Source organism: Haliotis cracherodii, unplaced genomic scaffold (genome assembly GCF_022045235.1).
Source record: "Haliotis cracherodii isolate W230 unplaced genomic scaffold, xgHalCrac1.p SCAF_8, whole genome shotgun sequence".
In the NCBI taxonomy this organism is placed as follows: domain Eukaryota; kingdom Metazoa; phylum Mollusca; class Gastropoda; order Lepetellida; family Haliotidae; genus Haliotis; species Haliotis cracherodii.
Genome location: NW_027266341.1, coordinates 18152270 through 18178115, shown reverse-complemented (window position 1 = coordinate 18178115; position 25846 = coordinate 18152270). Strand labels below are relative to the sequence as shown.

General features: G+C 41.7%; 3 protein-coding genes across 3 annotated transcripts in view; 1 reads left to right on the top strand and 2 right to left on the bottom strand.

Moving 5' to 3' along the window:
* LOC139451135 (acid-sensing ion channel 1-like) overlaps positions 1–6136 on the top strand; it is a 32313-nt gene extending 26177 nt beyond the window's left edge. The window contains exons 9-11 of the mRNA XM_071232932.1: positions 1490–1581; positions 2487–2594; positions 6075–6136. Of these exons, the coding sequence (XP_071089033.1) occupies positions 1490–1581; positions 2487–2594; positions 6075–6136 (262 nt within the window). The remainder of the gene's footprint in view (positions 1–1489; positions 1582–2486; positions 2595–6074) is intronic.
* A 2330-nt stretch (positions 6137–8466) lies between these two features.
* LOC139450405 (squidulin-like) lies at positions 8467–11688 on the bottom strand. Its single transcript, XM_071232097.1, has 3 exons — positions 11432–11688; positions 10129–10223; positions 8467–8967 (listed from the first exon to the last, which is right to left on the bottom strand). Exons 1-3 carry the CDS (start codon positions 11576–11578, stop codon positions 8742–8744), a joined length of 468 nt encoding a protein of 155 aa, XP_071088198.1. The 5' UTR covers positions 11579–11688; the 3' UTR covers positions 8467–8741.
* Positions 11689–15118: 3430 nt separating this feature from the next.
* On the bottom strand, positions 15119–23881 carry LOC139450174 (glycerophosphocholine cholinephosphodiesterase ENPP6-like). Its single transcript, XM_071231851.1, has 7 exons — positions 23655–23881; positions 22863–23017; positions 21125–21290; positions 20070–20368; positions 18085–18225; positions 17039–17144; positions 15119–16656 (listed from the first exon to the last, which is right to left on the bottom strand). The coding sequence occupies exons 1-7, from the start codon at positions 23875–23877 to the stop codon at positions 16421–16423; spliced, it is 1326 nt and encodes a 441-aa protein (XP_071087952.1). The 5' UTR covers positions 23878–23881; the 3' UTR covers positions 15119–16420.
* Positions 23882–25846: the final 1965 nt, after the last annotated feature.

Here is a 25846-nt window from a genome sequence, read left to right as displayed (position 1 = left end):
ATCCCTACTTAGAGCATAAATGTTGATGCGAACCCCGGCATTGACTGATAGTGTAACAGACATGTGCAGAGCTGGTATAGATGGTTCCAAGGTTTTTACCTATGTAGCACAGTATATGGAGCAAAGAAACATTCCCTTTAAATGATGTAACCTGAGCGATCATTGAGCAGGGCACTCGATAACGCCCAGAACAAGCAGGCCGCGGCTTTATTCGTCGATTTAAAATGGCACTACACAATGGAATACTAGAAAGGACATTGTCGCGTTGACGCCCTTACTCAAACAAGCAAAGTGTATCATAATCAACCAAAGCGTGACATGCAATAAATGCGACATTTTGACCATTTTTCGCATTGTCGCGTTACGAATATTTCAGTTTTTACTAAAGCACGACATGCGACAATCTCTTTAAAACTCAAATTATGTCGCATTGTCGCCCACGAGACATATTGTTATTGTCGCCTTTTTCAATTAGGGCGGTCGGGTAGCCTAGTGGTTAAAACGTTCGCTCGTCACTCCGAAGACCCGGGGTCGATTCGCGACATAGGTACAATATGTGAAGCCCATTTCTGGTGTCCTCTGCCGTGATATTGCTGGAATATTGTTAAAAGCGGCGTAAAAAAATACTCACTCACTCACTTTTCCAATTAATGGTGCTCATGTGCAGTATGTGAATTAACCTACGTATGCGTAGAAAAGATTTCACTCCTTTTCAAACGCCGGTGGTCTTTTATCTTTGACCGTTTCTTCAGAAATTATTTCATATCTCGTTATTGACGGTGTCGTTTTCATAAAACCAACGTGTTTTGACAGCAATAAATAAACTCTTTGCATTTCTTTTAATACCGGTCTCAAGCAACTATTTAAATCAATGAGAGGACACCGTTGGCCCAATTGTCTTCGGAGGCGCAGAGTTACGTCCCCTATGCGTGCATGAAAACTAGGATTGTCGGTTCGAATCCAGCACTATATACATTCATCACTTCGGGCTTTCCCCCACACATCAAGCCAAACTCGCTCGCTCATATCGATGAATTCGTTGTTCAGTTCCGCCTCCAAGGTGTGCCAGAAACCTATGGTCGCGGGTTAGAATCACCGAGTCGTCAAGATTATTTTTCTAGATTTGTCAGCAACAATACTCACTCACCCATGATAGCCCCTTTAACAAGCTGACGCTTATATGACTTGGTAAATGACAAACATATTTCACAATAATATTTTGCGATGTCTGTATACTGAATACATTAAACTCAGATAACCGACGTCCATTTAACCCACTGACTTAGCTCCTTCTTTTCGGGCGTATAGAAGCGCATTTGTAATTGTCGTGACCGAGTACGATCCCTGGGCGCATCATCTATCATTACAGATCAAGCTTTGTAAATTTTTTAAATCAAGCAGGAACTGTTACGTATATAACAACATGAACAAACATTCAATGGCCATTAGCCAGAATGTGAAATAGAATTGGCCATTGAACTTTTGTCAGAGACAACGTCCTGAACGTTAACATCTACTTCGAGGACCTGAGCGTGGAGGAGAGGGTCAAGTCCGAGGCCTACTCCGTGGAAGGGCTCGTGTGTAAGTATAGGTCGTTTGGTGTATACGTCATAATCAGCAACCCATGCTTGCCCTAAAAGGCGACTTTTGTCGTAAGAGGCGACTAATGGGATCGGGTGTCAGGCTCGCCGACTTGGTTGATGAATGTCATCGTATCCCAATTGCGTAGATCGATGCTCATGATGTCAATCACCGGATTTTCTTTCTCACAGTCGATTATTTTCAGACCGCTGTCATATAGCTGGAACATTGCTGAGTGCGGCGTTACAAAACAAACAAACAAACGTTATTTTCCATTTTACATGCAACAGCGGTCCGTGAGAATTCTTGGTGAGACTAAAATTCCAGCTGGTCCTCAAAGGCAGCATTGATAGGGTGTTCTGTCATGATAACTTTGTTGAATTGCGTGTCATCGTACCCGACGGCGGGCTCATATAACCATTCCTGGTTTGTCTGGTCCAGGCTCGATCATTTTCACGCAGCCGCCATATAGCTGAAAAATGTGAGTGTGACATTGAAAACAAATAAAATATACAACAGTGAGTGAAAGAAGAGAATATTGTAAATGAAGGACGAAGAAAGTAGCAAAATATCAAGATTTCATGTGATAAAATCAAATTAACACCACGACGCCCAGAATCATACAATACCAGATTGACGCCCGCAATATCCATCAACCCAAATAAGCTGCACATTGATCACCTTGCTGTCGGTGCCCATCAATAAGCTATCATTTTCTCGGGACACCCAACTTAGAATAACAGAAAAAAATACATTCATGCGTTCCTCCCTGGGTTTCCAACCTTCTTATCAAACCAAATAACATCAGTTGTAGTCATTGCTATTCGGGCCTGTTAGAATTCCTACCTGCCGTGACCCTATACCAAATAAGATGTAGTGAAGAAGCAGTCTCTTTCAAATTTCAGGCGACATTGGCGGAAGTATCGGGTTATGCCTGGGCGGAAGTATCCTCACCTTAATTGAGGTCGTTGACCTCTTACTCTTCTCAAGAAAGAGGAAGAAAGCTGACTCAGGTATAGTCGCACATTCCTCATATTAATATCTGTGTAGGTTAGTCATTCTTGACGATCAGTTGAGAATTCTTATTTGAATAATACTCCTGAAATGGGTATTGGAAGTGACTAATTTAACTTACATATAGTAACCTTAGAAAGGACGTTCCAGTTTGGTGACCATTAGTTAAGATGGGATGTTTAAAAACATAAACACCGTGAGATCAGATGAATCGGATTATGGGTGCCGTTGTACAAAGCGATCTTAGCGCTAAGATGATCGCAACTCCCATACCTTAACATAAACTAACGACAGCCGAAGCGCTAAGGTTGTTTTGTACAAGGGCACCCTGGTCATGTAATACTTGTTGGCATTTCGCTTTGGTCTTTCTGACAAATGTATAACGTGATAGTCTACCTCTGGTTGCTTCATTATCATGAGGCAAAAACACAACACACAAGAAACATTCGATACACTTCTTCCCGAGGCAAGGGAGTTAACTGACCGAAAAAGTCCAGTTTCCACCCTTGCCGAACTAGGCTGGAATTTCTCGGCTCGATCGTAGCGCCACCAGTGGCTTTTACCAGATATGTCCCTTCTATTGACCAATCAGATTCCACCTCTCATATCACTTGCATCTGTTTCAAACAAAATGGCGACGCCCAGTGATGACGATCTGATCTTTTTCGTAAGATCTATATTATAATAAAACAGGTCTTACTTTGAGAAGTGCATCAAATCACGTGAGCATGTTGATTTAAGTCATGAAAAGATTTGGAAAATGTCTGTTGACGTAATGTGCGACAGTACATATGCCACGCAAATCCTGCAATCGACCGAAGTCTTCACGGCAGTTTACGAACCGGATGTCGATTTCGTTTCGCGATTTTGATTAGACTATGCATAGACTCGTTTGTCCAGCCAAAATATAACTCCATAATTCCAACCTAGTTCGGCAAGGTTGGAAACTAGAATTCTAAAGTCCCTTATATAACTCCCTTGCCTCGGGGAGATGTTTGATACAAGGCATCAACATGGATCCAAATTAAATGTTGTATGTGGATAAGACTAGTCTTTGTGTTCCAAATATAGAAGCGGGAAAATTGTTGCAATTAGTGAACCCACATGCTGTTCGCGTGACAATGTGATACGGCCGCGTTAGTCGGTTTACAAGTCAAGTGCAATTAATGAAATGTCTCCCTCTCAAGTTTGCAGCGAAATTCAAGGCGTGTTACACTTGACGCCTTTTATAAATAGCCTTCATGTAAACAACGCATTTCACTATCAACAAAATACACTTGAGTAAAGTAAATTGATAATGGCTGAATTTCTCGTACACTTAACAATGGGTCACGTGGATATTTTTACAAAACAAGTACGTTATACACTTGGAGTACTGCACTTTGCACCGTGCAATAAGATCAACTCTGGACTTGATTTGAGAAAATGCAACATCAGCTTGTGAATAAGAACAAATGAGAGTTCGCACTGTTAATGCCCCGAGTATTAAATGCTTTTGATAAACTATTAACATACAGGGGCGGTGTGGTAGCCTAGTGGTTAAAGCGTTCGCTCGTGACGCCGAAGACCCGGGTTCGATTCCCGACATGGGTACATTTCTGGTGTCCCCCGCCGTGATATTGCTGGAATATTGCTAAAAGCGGCGTAAAAACTCACTCACACACTCACTCACTCACTCGTGTGTCCGTCTGTTCTTCAGGTTCATTTCAGGAGCAGAACTAAAAATTTGTCACTCATTCCTTCATGAAACTTTGCAAATATATCAGTAAGATAGTTAAATGGTGCCTTTCGTGTTTTTTTTAAAAAACAAATATTATATTTAGATACTTGTTTCAAATTTGATGGAAACAAGTTTGGATTTAGACTCAGTTGTAGGTATGGTTACCGGGGCAGGACTCAAGATCCCTTCACTATTTCTTAATGAAACATTGTATTTCAACCATGCCTTTTTAGAGATGTTAGATTTATTAAATTTTGTTCATTTGATAGAAAACAAGTTTTGCATATAGTTACGTCACAACATTTGTCTTTATAAACACAATGTACACATGTACAAATAATTTCAATTTCTAAAGATTATATACTCTTCAAAAAAAGAAACTTGACATAGATGTAAAACCACTTTTTGCCAAATATCTAAAATAATTACATTAAATGAGAACCAAATAAGTCAAACAGAAAGATGATGTGTCTATAATTCGCGAAAACACATGCAAAGCACATAAACGTAGCGTTTGGGGATCAATTTTACAGCTTCATCCAAACGCAACCGCCTGTAAAAAACGTGCAGCACAGGATCCTACCTTTAGGCATGCAGGTCCCCCTGCTGAATGGGTATAAAACGGCATCCACATCAACGGCTGTTCATACAGTGCTTATAACGGCAGTAGAGGCGGTGACAGAATGCCAAGAATGAATGCAGCTCAACGGAACAACGCTGGAGCTACTCAGCAAGAAGTGGCCAGGCTCTTTGGCGTATCCAGACAGACAATCTCCGCACTGTGGACCCGATACAACAACACCAACAGAGTTGACGACAGATCAAGGTCAGGAAGACCAAGGGTGACAACCCAAGTACAAGATCGATACATCCGGCTGCGACACCTCCGAGACCGCACTACCACAACCACGTCTAGATCTACAACCACACAGATCCCTGGGGTACGTAGAGTATCAGATCAAACGGTACGCAACAGACTGAGGGAGGCTCGACTTTTTGCGAGAAGACCTGTTCGACCTGTTCGACCGCATATTGCACGTGTTTGTCAGGACTTCTTACAGCACAACAACATCCAGACATTACCTTGGCCAGCCCGGGACCAGATTTGTCCCCGATTGAGCATCTGTGGGACGAGTTGGATCGACGCGTTCGCAGAAGGAATCCACCGCCCCAAACGCTTCCGGCGCTTGTTGATGCACTTCAGCATGAATGGCAGCACATCCAACAGCGTGTTATTGACAACTTGATTGCATCTATGGATTGTCGGTGACAAGCGGTGATTGAGGCACGTGGTGGGCACAACTGATACTGAAATTTTCTGTACCCCTGTGACATTAACTGTATCGTGTACGTGTGTCTGTCTAGGTGACACGATTAATGTCTTGAACATTGTGTACATTGATCTTCAAACAGTGTTTCAATTATGGTTTCTGTGTCCTATTTTGAAACAATCGCATTATATTACATTTTGAAAGTCAGTGTCAAGTTTCTTTTTTGAAGAGTATATATACTGTCTATATATCATGTTTAAATACTCCAGCTCTCCTGTTGATGTGGGGAAATACTCCCAACTATTCTTGAAAAATAAGTTCTGCCTGTCGGTTTTGGTGTTAGGACAATATTTAGTGTTAATCTCAAACAACAAATGAGAGAACCGGGGGAATATGGCATATATTGATGACCCAGTCTTGTATTGAATCTTGTACGTCACAGGTACCGTGTACACATTAAATTCCAATACGATCTCCCCTGTTGACAGACACTATGCCAGGCACCACTATGGAAGGCCTCCCACAGAAGCAGGCTCTGTCAGCCATCTAAACCGGCAAGTGCAGGGAGTCCAACTGATGTTGTACTGAGTGAGGTAGGGGATGTATTGGCAACTATCTTAGTATTTAATTCTTTGATTGGTATGGTTGAAGTTGTGTTAGGCGATACAAGCAGTTGTACTACCAAGTTCATTTACAAGTTTACATTGCTGCGACGTTTCGGTGCCGATACCAGCACTTTTATCAATCTTGCGACAGCTTATGCTCTTCCTGATTAGGTTTGTGTCCGGTTATATTGACAAAATATAATATTAAAAAAATACTTCTTTTAGATCATATTTTTTTTGTCCGTTCGTGCATTGCCGCGCAATAATTTAGTACAATACGATCGTACCGCTGGTGTCACATGTATTAAAAGACAGAAGCCGAACAAGTTTTTTACAACACTTTTTTTCAGAACATCAAGTATGTTAAGCAAACCACTGATTTGTGTGTGGGTCCGAGGCATATTTGTTCGAGAAAAAAGAACCAGCTCTCCAGCTAAGGGACACCACTCTGCAGTGTACGCTCCAAGGCCCTGCAGAATCACGTTGTCAGAGATATTGTTTTCATTTGCTGTCCAGTGCCAGTGTAATTGTTGTAATAAATGTTTCAAGCAATCTCTAGATGCATGTCCTTGTCAGAAATTGCTTTTATCCATAACAGTGGCATTTAAGTTCAGGAACTATTACCACAACAATTATCACTCATATAGAGATAAACATACTGTGTTTCAGAGATTTCAAACCTATTCATGATATCTGCCACTGTCATTCGACATACTCTTAAAAAAAACAAAAAACGCACAGGTAGACTTTTTAGGAAATTTATGATACCTAATAATGTCGATATTCTTAATTTAATATCATAGATACAAATATGACATTTTGGAGCTCGATGGTCACATGTTGTCGTTGTACAAAGGCATTTATAACTGTTCATTGTCATGTCACATAAGGCCACAAGGTGGCGCTGAACTCAGTATCTCGTGTGACCGCCCCGGGCAGCAATCACGGCTCTGCATCTCATCGGCACTGACTGGATAAGTAAGTGCACGAATTCTGTCCTGCGGAATTCTGCTTGTAACGCGTTGGCCAGTTATGGGAGTGTCTGCGGCGTCTTCCGACGTTGACGTACACGTCGATCGAGTTCATCCGTGAGGTGTTCGATCTCGACGGTCTAAAAAGCCGTTGATGTTGGCATTATGAAGGTAGTCTACCGTGTCACGAGCTGTGTGCGTCGGAGCGATGGCCTGTTGAAACAGCTCAGCCCCCTTTGGCGGTCAATGATTGGAAGAAGGTGAGGATGAAGAATTTGATTCATGTAGCGATTTGATGACACGTTTCCCTGAACCCACAAGTCAGATGTCGTGGTGTAGGATACGTCCTATGGCGATGTTCCGATCGGCAGCGCTGAGTCTCGGCATTTTCGAACTTGAAAAATGTTGACACTTTAATGACTGGCTTATGCCCAACCAAGGCAACGAACCTGACCACCCGATCCCGTGACCTGATTAATTGCGTGTCATCGTACTCCGTACCCGGTCGACCCGTGAAGATTCCGGCGCAGAATAGGTCTTCAGCAACCCGTGCTTGCCGTAAAAGGTGACTATGCTTGTCGTAAAAGGCGACTAACGGGATCGGGTGGTCAGGCTCGCTGACTTGGTTGATGCATGTCATCGATCCCAAATGCGTGGATTGATGCTCATGATATCAATCACTGGATTGTCTGGTCGTGACTCGATTATTTACAGACCGCCGTCACATAGCTGGAATATTGCTGAATGTGGCGTTAAACAACAAACCAACCAACCGTACCCGGTCGTTGGCTACAATATCAATCTCTGGATTGTCTGGTCCATACTCGATTATTTACGAGCGATCGTTATAAAGCTGGAACAGTAGTATTAGTGCGGCGTTAAACAACGAACAAACAAATCAATTTGTTGTCTGTGGACAGATCGGACCATTTTTGTGAGCTTCGGTTTCGTACAATACGACGTCACCCTGCATCACTCACGAGGGGGGCCCGCGCGTTACTGATCTGCAGCATTCACACGTCTGTGAGTCCTTCCTGATGACATGTATTATACCATTGTCCATGCCATATCTTCATATGACAATGAGGGGTATCCAAGTGGTGAAAGCGTTCGCTCGTCACGCCGAAGTTGTTCGTTTGTTGTTGAATGCACTCAGCAATATTCCAGCTATATGACGGCGGTCTGTAAATAATCGAGTCTGGACCAGACAATCCAGTGATTGACATCATGAGCATCGATCCACGCATTTGGGATCGATGACATGCATCAACCAAGTCAGCGAGCCTGACCACCCGATCCCGTTAGTCGCATGTTAGGGCAAGCAAAGTCGCCTTTTACAGCACGTCACGCCGAAGACCCGGGTTCGAATCTCAACATGGGTACAATATGTGAAGCCCATTTCTGGTGTCTCCCGCCGTGATATTGCTGGAACATTGCTTAAAGCGGCGTAAATACACACTACTCACTCAACTGACAATGTTATTTATCCCTTTAGCATATACAACATAATGGAGCATACAGAAAACAAGTTTATATAATAATTACAGGTAAACTCTTAACATCCAGTTGGCGTTGTCTGTCAGGATTCTGCTACAGGCTTGATCAGAAGTAGAAACTCTTCATAGTTAAGTTTTCCGTCACCATTAACGTCAATTGCGCTGATGAGGCGTTCCACTTCACTCATTGGCAGCGGCTCCACGCCCTCATCAGCAGCAGATGACAAAGCAAGATGGAGTTCGTCTGCTGTAAGGACGCCATCTTTGTTGACGTCCGCCTTCCTGAACATTCGCCTGATTGTGGCACATCTGAAAGGAGAGTGAATGAGTTTGTGTTGCTTTACGCCACAGTCGGCTACAGTCGGCTACAGTCGGCTACTTCAATCTTACCAGGTAAACCCAGAGCTCCAGATAAGCTGCGTATCTGCGTAAAATACGCATCAGAAATGCAGTAAATTATAATCCAAGCGTATCAAATACGCAACGAACATTACAGATACGCTACAAAAATAAAACTTGTGCGTATCATCAAAATATTGTGAAGTAACCCTGCGTATTCGATTAGCAAATGAGCAACTTATTTTGAAATTATAAGTTGGCATTCCGTCAACCTTGCCAAACTCCACGATGCCAGTCAGATCATGATCATTTGCTTTACACTTTCTTGTGGAAGTATCGTGGTATTTATGAGTCCTATAAAGCTCTCGAACCCACACGACACCAGTTTTCAGGGACTAGATGAATAGTGTTTTTAAATATTTAACTTAAATACCCACATGTGTAAAAACTAGTAGGTAACAGAAATTTGAATACGCAGATAGAATTACTGATACCCATTGATTTTCAAATGTATGGGTAAAATACCCACAACACCAAAAGCTTATCTGGAGCTCTGTAAACCAGTTATTTATATCGATAACACCGGCATCAATATAAGGCAAAGTTCACCAAAGCGATCGTAGCGCTAAGATGATCGTAACACTCATACTTTCACACAGGCTTACAACCCGTGAAGAACCGGGGTAGAATAGCTCTTCAGCAACCCATGCTTGCCGTAAAAGGCGACTATGCTTGTCGTAAAAGACGACTAACTGGATCGGGTGGTCAGACTCGCTGACTTGGTTGATGCATATCATCCATCCCAATTGCGTGGATCCATGTTCATGATGTCAATCACTGGATTGTCTGGTCCAGACTCGATTATTTACAGACCGCCGTCATATAGCTGGAATATTGCTGAGTGCGGCGTAAAATAACCAACCAACCAACCAATCACACAGGCTTACGATAGCTGAAGTGCCATATTCGCTTTGTGGAACGGGGCACGGGTCATCTGGACACGATGGGCGAGTGAACAATACAATGTTTTTAGCATCACCCCTTTCATATCGTTTGGATTAACATACTGTACCTATTCGGGGTTTCGAACACAAAATGGATAGACGTGAAATTGCAAACGTTCGTTCTTACCGTTTTTTCTCTTTCTTTATTGGCTGCATGACGGACAGGAACTCGTCTAATGTCACTGTGCCGCTGTTGTCTTTGTCCAACTCGGTAAATAGTTGCTAAAAATGGAGATTTATTTCAAATCATTCATACCATATCATATCTACTGTTACTTTAATTTATCGAGAAACCAACAAATTCTCCAAAGCGATGTTTTTATAGATATTAAAGATTGTAATGCCATTGAAACATCATTGAACTATGTTGCAATTAAAGGACACAAAAACATTTTACAAAAGTATATCGCCGTCATATAGCTGGAATATTGCTGAGTGCGGCGTTAAACAACAAACCAACAACAAAAGTATACGAATAGGTATACCAAGGGCAAAACAATGTTTGTTGTTTGAAACCGCACCCAGCAATATCCCAGCCATATGACGACTGTCTGTAAGTAATCGCGTCAGGACCAGACAATCCAGTGACTGACATCATGAGCATCGACCTATGCAATTGGGATCCGATGACTTGCATCAACCAAGTCAGCGAGTCTGACCACCCGATCCCGTTAGTCGCCCCGATCTTGCGACAAAATGGGTTGCTGAAGACTAATTCTAACCCGGACCTTCACTGGTATGTCAGTTGGTATCCGAAACGGATGTTATGCTCCAACATCAACTGTGGTGGTCACCCCGTCAACAAACGTAAACTGACTTAACAAAGGTAACCAACATACGAACTCATGGCTCGGACATTGCTAGTTGTCTGATTGACTGACTTGATGTCGTAGAATTGTATTTAGAGTGAGTTAGCGAGTATGGTTTTACGCCGCTTTTAGCAATATTACAGAAATGTCACGGCGGGGGACACCAGAAATGGGCTTCACACGTTGTACCCGTGTCGGGAATCGAACCCGGGTCTTCAGCGTGACGAGCGAACGCTTTAACCACTAGGCTACCCGACCGCCCCAATTGTATTAAATTAGAGTGAGAGAGACTGGTTTTAATGTCGCTTTGTGCAGTATTTCACAAATATCGAGGCTTGTGGACTTGATGTGTGAGGAAAGCCCAAGTGATGTGGGTCTTAGACGTTTACCATTTTGGTTAAACCCACCGGGAATGGTGCTGACAAACCTTGCAAAATAATCAGGGAGAACAGGGATTCGAACTCACGATCAAAGGTTTCTGTCACACCAAAAATACGAAACTCATGTACCCAGATTGTAATTTATCTCTTGGTTCATTATGGAAATACCCTCACAGTACACACACAGGCGTGCGTTATGAGCATTCAATCCTTTACATGAACAGAAACTTGACAAGCTTACCTCGACCTGGGAATCGTCGAACACAAATCCCAGCTTCACACACAATTCTCCGATCTCCGATTTGCATATGCACCCATCGCCATTAACATCGACATCTTTAAAAACGTCCGTGTACATCTTCCTCTCTTTCGCACTTAGATGTTTCATCGTTGAGGGAAGATTCGAATACGTGAATACGTGACACTCGATAATATCGGTCGTTGATACCCACTGTCTAAATATACATCTGTACTCTTACTACTATATACGCCGTACGTCTGTCGGTCGACTGTGTAAATAGGGGTGTTTCTGCTGGGTTCGGTCGACCATAAATGCATTCAATTCATTTTGTGACCCTGTTCTGCTTCAATAAGGAGTGTTCAAAAAGATTCTGTATTTTATTTGGGTCAAAGTGTCGTAGAGGACGCGAGCTTGTTTGTATCACGGGAAAATATGCGTAAACAATACAGTAACTTAAACTGAACTACCGGAGACTTGTAATGGACTCGCCCAAGTCCGTGTGCATCGCTTAGCACATATTTCACGAGTTTTCGTGACAAGTCATGCCATGAGCCATGACCTCGAGACGACAGAGAGTTAGCACTGAGCGAGGCTTGCTAATTACCACTTGACTTGTCGAAACGGGGAGATATTTCGTTTGGCGATAATACTTCCGTGTGTGGGGCGATGCATTCATTTTGATGATTCATTTGGCATTTACTGTTACGCTAAAATCCATGTATGAATAAGGACTCATGGGAGATATTTCAGATATATATGAATTAGTCATTAGCAAAGTTAAGTATTTAAAGAACGATAGAATTGTGTTAATGTGAAACGCGGTAATTAGTGATATGCCTGGCTGCAGATTATCGAGTCTGTCTACTGTATAGTCACTACCATGAGGAACGACCCAGGGGACTGAAGACAGACGCACATTCGGGGCATACATTGTGACCAGTCGATTCACATTTTAGTCGATTTTTCCGACACTGGGTTTTATAGGACAGTTATATGGGTATACTAGTAATATGGCTCTTGAATCGATCCAGTCACTGTGGGTTAGACATTTTGTTAAAGCCGAGGTATAATATATATGTCACCGTGAGACATGCCCTTGATCTCTTTGTCACCTCCTCATTCATATCCAGTCATTTCCGGTTAATGAGTTGATGACTCGTCAGTCTTCAGTGGCATTGCGTAGAAGTAGCATATTTTAACCGACCTCTAGAACGCATGAATGAATGTTTTTGTTTCCACCAGAGTTGAATCCGAAGATCTTACACAGGGAAGGACATTATTGACAATACATTATTTACATTCCTTGACTATATACAAGGGAATCGTCTCATACAGTGCTATGGATACATAGTTTACAATGTGCAAATCGTGAGCAGTAAGGTGTAAGTGTTTAGCAGATATACATAAGGTATTTCTTCAAATTCCGTAATAAGTGGCAGAACGACAGTATGGTGTATTCCCAAGTATCATTAATCAATTTCGTCAGTCAAGTCATGGACATCTGCACCGAGAAACAATGAAAGCGTATCATCGTCTTCAAGCATATCTATTTTCACATAATACATGAACTTCAAGATTATCAAGTTAATGAGTTGGCAGAATCGTCGGTATTCAGTAGCGTTGTATCGGCGTAGCGTATTATAACCGACTTCCAGTTGCCAGGTATGCTTAGTGGTTAGCTATTACATGTGATTCATTTTCCACTTATTGCCCATGTTGGGGGCACGGGTGACCCAGTCGTCGAAGGAGCCGCGATTCGCTGTGCAGAATTGTATCCCTTTGGCACGCCAGAAACCTATGATTGTGGGTTCGAATACCCGTTCGCCTCGTTTATGTTTCTAGGTTTGTCAGCACCGTACCCGTGCTCGTGGGTTTCACAGAAGTGGTAAACGTCTGAGACCTGCATCACTTTGGGCTTTCCTGCCGCATAAAGCTGACACGCCGTGATATAACTGGAATACTGTCAAAAGCGGCGTTAAACCCAACTCACTCACTCACTATTGTCCATGTTAGTCAGTCAGTGTTTGGGACTACTGTCAAAGAGTATCTGTTCTTGTAATGAATTTGTTCCTTTGGACTATTTTCTCAAGGGTATTTATTCACATGGAACAGATTTTACTGTTTATGTCTTAGTGTTGACTGTTTTCGTGTTGTTAGCCAGGAGCGCTGAGATTGGTTCAGTGTTGGGATCGGTAGTTTATTTGTTTGTTTGTTGTTTAACGCCGCACTCAGCAATATTCCAGTTATATGACGGCGGACTGTAAATAATCGAGTCTGAACCAGACCATACAGTGATTGACATCATGAGCATCGATCCACGCAGTTGGGATACGATGGCATCTATCAACCAAGTCAGCGAGCCTGGGGATCGGTAGCAATTTAAGGAATCAACTTCCTGTATAAAGGCCTAACCGTTATCTTTCTGTCAAACTGCTGACTGAAGGCTGGTCGTGAGTTGTGTTAAGTACGTCAACAGGTTCCCCAAGTCTTTCTGTGTTCGAACGACTGCTCTGCTCTGCCCCACTTCCCTTATCCTCCTTACTAACAGGCAGGTGGCCAGAACCACCTCAATAACGTGTGTCTTGGTTCAGTGAGGTTACGCCAAGTTGGTTATATTTTACGTGCGCTTCCGAGTCAGAGGGGATGTTAGGGACTGCACGATTGATTATGTTCAGCACCCGTTGTATTTGTTTACTGCCGGTAGTGATATATTGTTTTCTGGAATTATTAGTTCAACGAAGTAGGAATAGAATGCCTTTGGTATTTAATTACCGCGATCAGTCGCAGTGTTCGGTAATACTGGATATAATATATTGTGAGTGAATCTTTCAGTGACTGTTTTCAATGCTTCTTTGAATTGAATAATGTGAGATGTTTAGGATTTTTTAATCCAAAATATTATTGACCACTTTTTAAATCCATATTAACTTTGTTGTCGCAATACATTTATATGGGACATCTAGCATGTCGAGCAAATATTTCTCGTTTCATAGAAAAGTTCGAGTCCTTCCAGTAAGGCCATCCATATTTTTTTATGTTTCTCATCCAGAGAGTGGGCGGACAATTTTTAAAAATAAGAAAAAAAGATGGTTTTCACAAATTGTGTTCTCATTTTAAAGCTTAGAACACTGGTAACAGTCCTTAAATTAATTAAGACAAAGATCGAGTCGCTTTGCTTTGGAAACGAATTTTTTAATAAATATAGCCGACGAAAGATCAAGCTGACCTGGGTTTTTTTAGTGTGCTATTGTTAGGGTCTTTTTTTTCATCACCTCGGGTAATAAATTTCCACAGCGGTGGGGAAAATAGAGATAAGAACACTTTTGATTATATATCGTCGGAATAAAAATTCAGTGCGGGCGGGAGAAGTGAAACACACAAAAATTAAGGACAGCCTGATATGAGGACAACGTGACAATTATTATTTGAAAGAAAAATGATTTTGCATCGTCGGAGTAAATATTTAGCACGAGCGGGATGGGAAACACAGATAAATACGGATTGCCTAATAAAGGACAACGTGAAAATTATTATTGAAAAAAGAATGAAGATATTTGTTCAAACATTGCGATGTATAACCAAAGCTATTTCCAACAATTCAACAAAAGTATCTCTAAATGGAACCTAGAAGACGTCACAATGAAGATAAGGTCGATTCGTGTATTTCTCTCTTTATTACTTCAAGTTAGTAAACGTTAATCTGTACGGAAACATGGCACTGAGAAAAAATAGATAAGTTGAAATCCATGAGTCGATTTGTCTTGATTTTATTATCCATAATCCATTGTTAACACAATTGATAAGATCAAACTACGAATACTGAAACTAAATTTGGAAGACACTGAATACCGTGAAAAAGGTATCCAGTATAAAGTACTCACTGTACATGAAATGTATCACTTAAACATAATTTTAAATAATTTCTATTCTACATTTAATGGGCTCGCATATGAGAAAAATACCTTAGTATGGTGACCCATTACTACCATGTTACGACGTGGTGAATTGACGTGGGGTTTAACGTCGCGTTCACGATTATTGCACTCATATAGCGATGTGCACGTGTGTGTGTGTGTGTGTGTGTGTGTGTGTGTGTGTGTGTGTGTGTGTGCAGCTGCTTGTACTAGTGCGCAATATTGTCGGTTTGACAGTGCTAACACCCTTATCATAAAATACCATACCACTTGTTTAACATGGATACCCAACTCAGACACAGTATACTGACTCCGAGCCGACCAGTCCGTGTTTTTGAGACACAGTATACTGACTCCGAGCCGACCAGTCCGTGTTTTATCCTTCAATGCCGAACGCCAGGCAGTGTAACAACAAGTGCCATATTTTAACGTCTTTTGATATGACGCACCGGGGATAGAACCACCGACTTCCGCTCTCCGGGCAGACGCTCTACCACTAGACCACGGACGCGTCCCTTGTTGTGTGTATCAGGTCTATAACAAACAAAGTAAGCAGCTGGAGGGTCACCGGACAGTTACATAATATCAGATTAAGTGTCTCGACAACCCGTGACTTGCATGATCCTGATAGTTTCGTGTATATAAATATTCTTGTCCGATCTTTTATGCACGCACGAAGCAGCGAGCAACTTAACTGTGTCAAATATCAGTGGTGATAATTCATTTTCAAGTATAACACTGACCTCTGGAACATTTGCCTACGCTTTTCTGGGTTGGTCCAATAGAAAATAGTACCACGGCACTGTAGCCCACCTTCGTATGCAGTTATATCTTCGACATTTAAAACAAAAGACGATTCGTGAAGATCGGGGGTAGAACAGGGATTCAGCAACCCATGCTTGCTCTAAAAGGTGACTATGCTTGTCGTAAGAGGCGACTATTAGGATCGGGTCGTCAGGCTCAATATATAAGTGATGTTTACGAATGGGAAGAGTTGATTGTTACTATTTTCCTGATAAGTAAGTGTTGGGAATTGGCCACAAAGCAAGTCCCCTCATGTGGATTGTGCAAGTTGTCAATAATGTCGGCGACCACTGGTGTAACAGTAACACACGGTCACCAGTACACACGCAACTGCCGTCGATACAGCAACAGCTAAAGACGATAGGAACCCGGAAACGTCCGTGATCATGTGACGAACATGTGACCACGTGCCGTTGTGAGGACGAGGTTCAATATCCAGGATGTGGCACATGATCTGGTACAAGTCGACGTTGTGAAGCTGGTCGGCTGTAGCACCAGGAACAAAGCCTGCAAGCATTAAGAAGTTGATGTATAGATATAAATAAAACAAGTTCTAGTTTAACCATAGGTCCTCAGCAACCCATGCTTGCCGTAAAAGGCGACTATGATTGGCATAAGAGGCAACTAACGGGATCGGTTGGTCAGGCTCGCTGACTTGGTTGATACATGTCATTGTATCTCAGTTGCGTAGATCGATGCTCATGATGTCAATCACTGCATTGTCTGGTCCAGACTCGATTATTTACAGACCGCCGTCATATAGCTGGAATATTGCTGAATGCGACGTTAAACAACAAACAAACAAAACTGTACATGTTTCGATTTGAAAATTTGAAAATTGAAATATTTAAATAAAAGATATATCAAGTGAATACGAAACAGGACCTACTTGGTCCAAACGCTGTGAAGATCCCTCTCATCTCCGAATGTACAGGGTCGTATCCGTGCTCTGCCTTGATGGGGCCTGTATCATAGTTGAAGAAACCAAAGTTTGGCTGAAAAACATATTGCCACATATCAATAAATATAGCAAGACCGAGTTTAATCATTTTCCGATATGTGCACAGGTGCATTTGACATTCTCAAAGCTGATAGGTCAGTAGAAGCAATATGACATGACGCCATCCGCTGTTCCTGACGCCAACAAATTGATAACATTACGTGATTTGAACAATAGGTCGACTTCAGTGAAATACCTGTAGGATGGACATTCTTTCTTAAAATGACAATGCGTAATATAAAGAATAATCTACGCGATACACATTGTCACATATCGTATATCCTTATCAAGACAATTTGTGAGAGGAGTTAATTACTGAGGGCTTCTCATCTCTGTGCAAGAAATACATAGGTGTAATAATATTATACACCTGGGAACTCTCATGTGTGCTAAAGGCCTGACTTTATGTTGTTGAAAACTTAAGAAGTCGTATAATATAATATCTTGCCTCCTCACGAAGCTACCATAGCTCTACTTTAACTTAGTTTGTAAAATAATCGTAGCTTTTGCATATTAATAGAAATAAATGTGTTGATCAACTACCAAGGAAGTACTGACATGTTTTGTTACATCACATTCTACAATTAACTCCTCTCGACCCGTGAAGATCCGGTAAAGAATTGATCTTAAGCAACCCATGCTTGCCGTAAGGGGCGACTATCGGGATCGGGTGGTCAGGCTTGCTGACTTTGTTGATGCATGTCATCGCATCCCAATTCCGCAGATCGATGCTCATGATGTCAATTACTTGACGGGAATGTCTGATCACTGGATTGTCTGGCCAAGACTCGATTATATACAGACCGCCGTCATTCAGCTGTAATATAAACAAGAAACAAACAAACAAATAAAATTAACTCCTCTTATCTCAGTGATATGGCGGAATTTGCTTCCGGGACGATTGTGTCAATACCTCGCAAGCCGGAAGTGCCTACCGTTTCAATGTACCATCCGATTTTAGGAACCAATATCAATGGTGGAATTCGTTTGTGATTTTTGAAGCGCCATCTGTCGGGTATGTCGTCCTTCAGGTAGGCTGTGAAGTGAGGACTGTAGTCTTTCAAGGCGTCGTATACCTACGCGGTGTATTAAACAGTATAACTCGAGTCATCGTCACAATCATGCCATGCCTGGTTGTAATTCTTTCATATTACTATACATGTCGTTATGGCATGAAGAATTAACTATAGTAATATAAAGAAATCGTTCTTTAATTTCTTTTGAGTAGTATGTTAACATTATGTGAGTGAGTGAGTTTAACGCCGCTTTTAACAGTATTCCAGTTATATCACGGCGTGTCAGCTTAATGTGGGAGGAAAGCCTAAAGTGATACAGATCTTAGACGTTTACCACTTCGGTGAAACCTACGAGCATGGCTTTGGTGCTGACAAACCTAGAAACAAAATCGGGGCGAACCCAATCTCATTAAAATCAGATCGTAGTTCTAGCTACCGCTAAACAAGATCTGAGGACATCCCATTACGGGTCACGTCAGGCCGACCTTGGGCGAACTTTGACTGACCAATAGAATGCCAAATCAAAAGGCAGCTTTCTCGTGCTTTACGGCACTAATTTCAAATTGGCGACTACGCTTCGAAACATATTTTGGCAAATTCACGGTTCCAAATTTGAAATCTGAACAAAAGAAAATTCTGGAGTTGCTAAAAGATGGTCTAGATGGACTGTAACTATCGTTCGGAATACCCCGTGTTGAAGTTGCATGATTAGAAATCACATTCCGACTGTCACTTTCATAATCTGGTAAGCGACGCTCTGATTAGTCGGATGAAAGGTCGTTCTGACGTGACCCCTAATGGGATGTCCTCAGATCTTTGTTTAGCGGTAGCGAGAACTAAGGTCTGATTTGAATGAGATTGGGGCGAACCGGGATTCGAACCCACAATCATAGGTTTCTGGCGTGCCCAAGGGACGCAACTCTGCACAGCGAATCGCGGCGCCTTAGACGACTGGGCCCCCGTGCCCCCTGTTTGTTAACATAAAGTATGTATTGTTCATTTGAACGTTCTTCCTACTTTCATAATCACTGTAATTACCAAGTATGAAACATATGGTTTGTTTTTTTCTTTTGTTGTTTAACGCCGCACTCAGCAATATTCCAGCTATATGACGGCGGGCGGTTAATAATCGGGTCTGGACATTCCAGTGATTGACATCATGAGCATCAATCCACGTAATTGGAATACGATGACATGCATCAACATAGTCAGCGAGCCTGACCACCCGATCCCGTTAGTCGCCTCTTACGACGAACATAGTCGCCATTTACACCAAGCATGGGTTGGTGAAGACCTATCAGAAACATACGGATGCTCCTAATTGCCATTATTGGAAGGACAGCGGTATTATAGCTAAAGTTATTATAAGATAACGCTAATGTTTTTGTGAGGGAACGCTATAAATATATCTTTAACCATTGCAGATGGGATCTTCCTTGGAAACATTATTATCTTATAACTAAATGTTATCAGAAGCGGGTGGGAACCACAATAATTGATGGTTCTGTCTTGATGTACTCAACTTTCCTTTAAAATCGGGACCAGTTATATCACTGACATGAAACGGTTAAGGTAAACATATATTCGAATGAGTGTGTGAGTGAATGAATTGGGTTTAAGGCCGCTGTTAACAGTATTCCAGTTGTACACGGCGTGTCAGCTTAATGTGGGAGAAAAGCCCAAAGTGATGCAGGTCTCAGACGTTTACCACTTCGATGAAACCCACGAGCACGGGTATGGTGCTGACAAACCTAGAAACATAATCGGGGTGAACCGGGATTCGAACCCACAATCATAGGTTTTTGGCGTGCCCAAGGGACGCAACTCTTCACAGCGAATCGCGGCGCCTTAGTTTTGTGTCCTGAACCTTTCCCCCATTCCAGGTAACATTGGTACGTACTCACTTCTTGTAGACAATCTTCTTTTGACCAGATGTACACTTGAGAACCATATCCATTGACAATGGCGTCCACACATGACATCGGCATGACGCCACTCACGTTGACAACACGTGACGGAGATATGCTGGTCATTCCATGGTCAGAGAATATCATCACATCGACTTCGTTTTCCAATCCAGTTTCAGCAAACTTCGTGAGCATTCGAGAAAATTCTTCATCTACTTCGAGAATTGCCGAATTCAGCTTGCTTGAATTGGGGCCGTATCTATGTCCATGGTCGTCAATTTTCTCGTGATATACAGCTAAACATCAACATTACATATAATAAACAAAATTGCAGGAGAATAACACTGCAGGAGAATAATAGGAGGACATTTTGTTGTTAGTTCAAGACAAAAATAGAGTAGCGAGTGGATAGATGTTTTACGCTAAATCAGCAACTATTCAAGACGGCCATATCACAGCGGCCTACTAAAAATCCAGTCTGGTCCAGTCAAAGTTGTGGTTCATAATGAGGAACGTACCACGCCCATTCGTGACCAACTCGTGTTATTCCGGGACAAGCCGAATAGCGACTCGTGCCTCTCTCGTGGCCATTTTTGCGACCGGGTTCCGTCTTAGCGCAAACGGGCATACATAAAACAATTGTCTACTTGTTACATAATGAGCCATTCCCCTGTTTTGTGTTTCGCATAAGTAAATATTATTATATTAATGAACCACTTAAAATCAGTGATGACACCGGTGATCGCGAAATGTTCGGGAACCCCAAGGGTTAAATTTACGTCTGTCACCACCATGGGCCCGTGAATATCCGGTTAGAGAATATATCTTTAGCAGCCCATGCTTGTCGTAAGAGGCGACTAACGGGATCAGGCGGTCAGGCTCGCTGACTTGGTTGATACATGTCATCGTATCCCAATTGCTTGGATGGATTCTCATCAGTCAATCACTGCATTGTCTGGTCCAAACTCGATTATTTACAGACTGCCGTCATATAGCTGGAATATTGCTGAGTACGGCGTTAAACAACCAACCAACCAACCAACCAAACCAACCTGCCAGATCTGTACTATCGTTGAGAAACAGCTGCAGACTCTCGTCAAGGTCGCGTTGAAAGTCCGCGATGGATGGGAGACCGTTATGTTCAACGCAGTACGTTGGTTGTCTCCCTAGAATCAGGACCTCGCATCCGAACCAGTGAAACATGTGTACCCTCTTGTTCTTGTAAACACAAAATGTAAACAGTTATATAAACTGCAGGTCAAAAGAAAGTATATGCACCCTTGTTTGATGGTGGCTAAAAATGTGCAGACACGTTCATTATATGGGATGTTGTTGTGATAGTTATCATTGTGTTTTGGACTATGAGTTTGCAGTGTTTCGGCGACTGTTTTAAGCCTGGTAACGTTTTGATAATATTTGTAATTTTTTGATAATATTTGAAATTTTGTGGACAAATCCAATTTTCAAGTGTTTACTTTCTTTTGCCCTGCAGTTTATTATACACAATCAGATCAACGAAACCCCGATAATAAAAGTGTATCTTCTATATAATTCTACATAAAAATCGCATAGCAACTGGTACGTGTACAGCATCTAGTATATACCACTCAACTTTTGATAGGAAAATCAGATATGAAAGATAACGGTATTAAAAGTGGTGTGGTGTATATTCTTCCATCACATTTGTTTCAATACGGTACAAAAATGTACTAGTTCATGTTTAGTTGGTTTGATATGGTTTTATCAAGGATTACCGTTTGTTTTACTATTATCCTGTCTCATCTTAAACGTGGGCGTTGTCGATTTTCTTTCAATTCATTGTATCTTGATGTATCACACACACCCTCATAAAACAAGTCATGTGTGTTGGACCCGTGAAGGTCCGTGTTAGAATTGGTCTCCAGCAACCCACGATTGTCCTAAAAGGCGACTATGCTTGTCGTAAGAGGCGACTAACGGGACCGGGTGGTCAGGCTCGCTGAATTTGCTGCTGCATGTCATCGTATCCCATATGTGTAGATCGATGCTCTTGGTGTCAATCCCTGGATTGTCTGGTCCAGGCACTACTGTATACAGACTACCTTCATATAGCTGGAATATTGCTGAGTGCGGCGTTAAACAACAACAACAGCAAAAAAACAAAAAACAAACAAACAGTCGTGTGTAGAGACATTTTCAAATCTTGTTCATTTCGCATGGTACCCTCAATGCCTCTATTTCGCCGTTTTCCAACCCCTATGCTTCAAACATTTATTGCTTATCCAATCTAGAATCGCTAGAAACGCTATATATAGTTGGTTGTGTTTTGTATCTGAGTACATTTAGTACCGTACGTCCTTTAATTTATGCTGTGTTTTGGGTTAGCTCATTTCTTATAACACCAATATATCTTCAATCTATTGAAATAAATACCCTGGGCCCATTCGCCACCATATCTTCGTTTCTGATGTGATGTCATTATCTCCATTTGATTTTCACTAAGTTAGCACATAACTTCAATTGACTTGCCATTGCATGTGTTTATGACGAGTGTCACCGATGCGGCAGGATATGCACACCTTTTTTCGAACACTTGGCATCATCACTATTTGATCATGATTCATGATGACATGCTTATGATATTTTCGGAATCGCACAATGGTCTCTGCGTTTAGTTTAAATTTCTCATATTTATGTTTTAGCGTCGTGTTATTCGAATCAGACATAAAAAAGAAGCGAATGGGTCCAGGGTATTTGATATCAATAGATTGGAGTATAATACCCTGGCTAATCGAGGATGAGAGTGCTGACCTGTCTGACGGCGCTGACCCACAGTGGTTCTGCCTCAGCGTACATGAAGGATCTGTCTTCCGGTGTAAGCTCTTTGTACCAAGGGGAATAGTATTTCCCGGTAGTGACGTCATACCACTCATTGCCAACAAAGCCGTGAGACTCCACGTATAGGCCTGTAACGAAACATTGTTAAACATTTCAAATCAAAATAACTGACGAAGCGTATGGTTTCAAGCATCGCTATGAATCCGGTCGCACGCAGATTCATTTTCTGGCTGTCTTCACGCGGTGAAATCTTTGTCGTGTGTAGAGTCTGTAAACGGAATATTATGAGGAATCTATTTATATCCGATACTCATGTTAGGGTTGTACTTCGTTTTAAAGCCCCGTATTTCAGCATATGTCATACGTACATGTATATTGTACTTGGTAACTCTTGGCCTTGCGGAATACTCGTTTAGAAAATCACGAATTCATTCTTTAAACACGACTGCCATATAAAAAATGACAATTAACTAGGTTTAATCATACACTTCAGCAGACTCGATTATTTACAGACCGCCGTCATATAGCCGTTAACTATATATACTGGTTAGTTAGACTCACCCGTTAACCATATATACTGGTTAGTTAGACTCACCTGTTAACTATATATACTGGTTAGTTAGACTCACCTGTTAACTATATATACTGGTTAGTTAGACTCACCTGTTAACTATATATACTGGTTAGTTAGACTCACCTGTTAACTATATATACTGGTTAGTTAGACTCACCTGTTAACTATATATACTGGTTAGTTAGACTCACCTGTTAACAGTGTGTAGTGGTTAGGACAAGACACGGAGGGATAGGCCGGTGTGAGTCCTCTTGCTCTAACGCCCTGATGAAATATTTTCTCAAAAGCTGGAAGCTGTAATCCCAGATCAAAGTAGTCCCAGCGGAACCCATCAAGCATAATCAGGAGTAATTTGCCGGAAGTTGTCTCCTCAACGACGTATGTCAAGAGAAAGAGTGCGAAAACAATCTTCATTTTTTTACCTGAAGTAATAAGCATAACCGATTTAGTATTATCATTCATACAGAGAAAAGTTTAGAAAATATTAGTTTAATAACAGAAATCATGGTTAGACCACAACATACTGTTGGTATGGTTGTTTGGATTTATTTGAAAAAATGGTCATCGAATAACTATGTTCATAAAACAGTAAATGTCAACACGGAGTCATATATTTGGCAAATATTTACAATGAAACAAAATAACATAACCAGGGAAAACGATACACACATGTACACAGAAAGTCGACAAGGTAGATATGTTGGAGTTATCATAAGATTTAACGACACTAGACACCTAGCTTGTTTTGTTTATATTGACCTGGGTGCCGTTGTACAAAGCGATCTTAGCGCTAAGGTGATCGTAACTCCCATACCTTAGCACAGACATACGACAGTCGTAGTGCTAAGGTTTTGTACAACAGCACCCTGTGTACGTTGTTTGTTTGTTGTTTAACGCCGCACTCAGCAATATTCCAGCGGTATGACGGCGGTCTGTAAATAGTCGAGTCTGGGCCAGACAATCCAGTGATTGATATCATGAGCATCGATCTACGCAATTGGGATCAATTACATGCATCAACCAAGTCAGCGAGCCTGACCACCCGATCCCGTTAGTCGCCTGTTACGGCAAGTATGGGTTGCTGAAGACCTTTTCAGCCCCGGAATCTTCATGGGTCTGCACCAATTGGAATGTATGATGTTTATTCGTTATATGTACGTGGTTTGGCTGAAACGTATTGATCCTAACTACGAAGGATGTATAGAGCGCCCTTAACAGGTTGCAGGTGAAGTATGTGAAGAACATGTATGTGAAGTATGTGAAGAACATGTATGTGAAGCATGTGAAGAACATGAATGTGAAGCATGTGAAGAACATGTATGTGAATCATGTGAAGAACATGTATGTGAAGTATGTGAAGAACATGTATGTGAAGCATGTGAAGAACATGAATGTGAAGCATGTGAAGAACATGTATGTGAAGCATGTGAAGAACATGAATGTGCAGCATGTGAAGAACATGTATGTGAATCATGTGAAGAACATGTATGTGAAGAATGTGAAGAACATGTATGTGAAGCATGTGAAGAACATGTTGTTTGTGCCTTGTGTCACACTGGTTGGATGCTTTTATGAAACTGGAAAAACGACTATTAAAAACAATGAAAAGTGCCAGATTGATTTTGGTATGACGCTACCCTAATAAAACTAGTCATTTGTGTCTTGGACTCGTGAAGGTCCGGCTTAGAATTGGTCTTCAGCAACCCATGCTTGTCGTAAGAGGTGACTAACGGGATCGGGTGGTCAGGCTCGCTGACTTGGTTGATGCATGTCATCAATCCCAATTGCGTGGATCGATGCTCATGATATTAATCACTGGATTGTCTGGTCCAGACTCGATTATTTACAGACCGCCGTCATATAGCTGGAATATTGCTGAGTGCGGCGTTAAACAACAAACCAACAAACCAACCAACCTCACTTCGAAATCGAATAAAATTCAAAATACATCACGCAGACTATTACACTTCACAGTTTTGAATTCTCCCTTCTGTTTATCATTTACTGATTAAGTGACTACATTAAGTGACTGAAACAGATTACTGCACTCGTGCCTGTCAGATACCATTGATCTTACAACTCGTTGTTACAAAGCGTGTCTAACTCGCTTTTGCTCGTTAGATACGTTTTGAAACAACTCGTTGTAAGATCAATGGTATCTGACAGACACTCGTGTAGTAAAATTATAATCTCTATGTTCTATCCGCTGACATTGGTATCGCCCAGCTCCTGTGGTCAGTCATCCCATGCCAGGATTTTTGCCATTTGTTCATGGTTCAGAAATAGGGGTGTGCTTAACTTTTTTCTTTGTGTATATAAAAGCGTGTCATCGTATTTTGTGTATATAAAAGCATGTCATCGTATCCCAATTGCGTAGATCGAT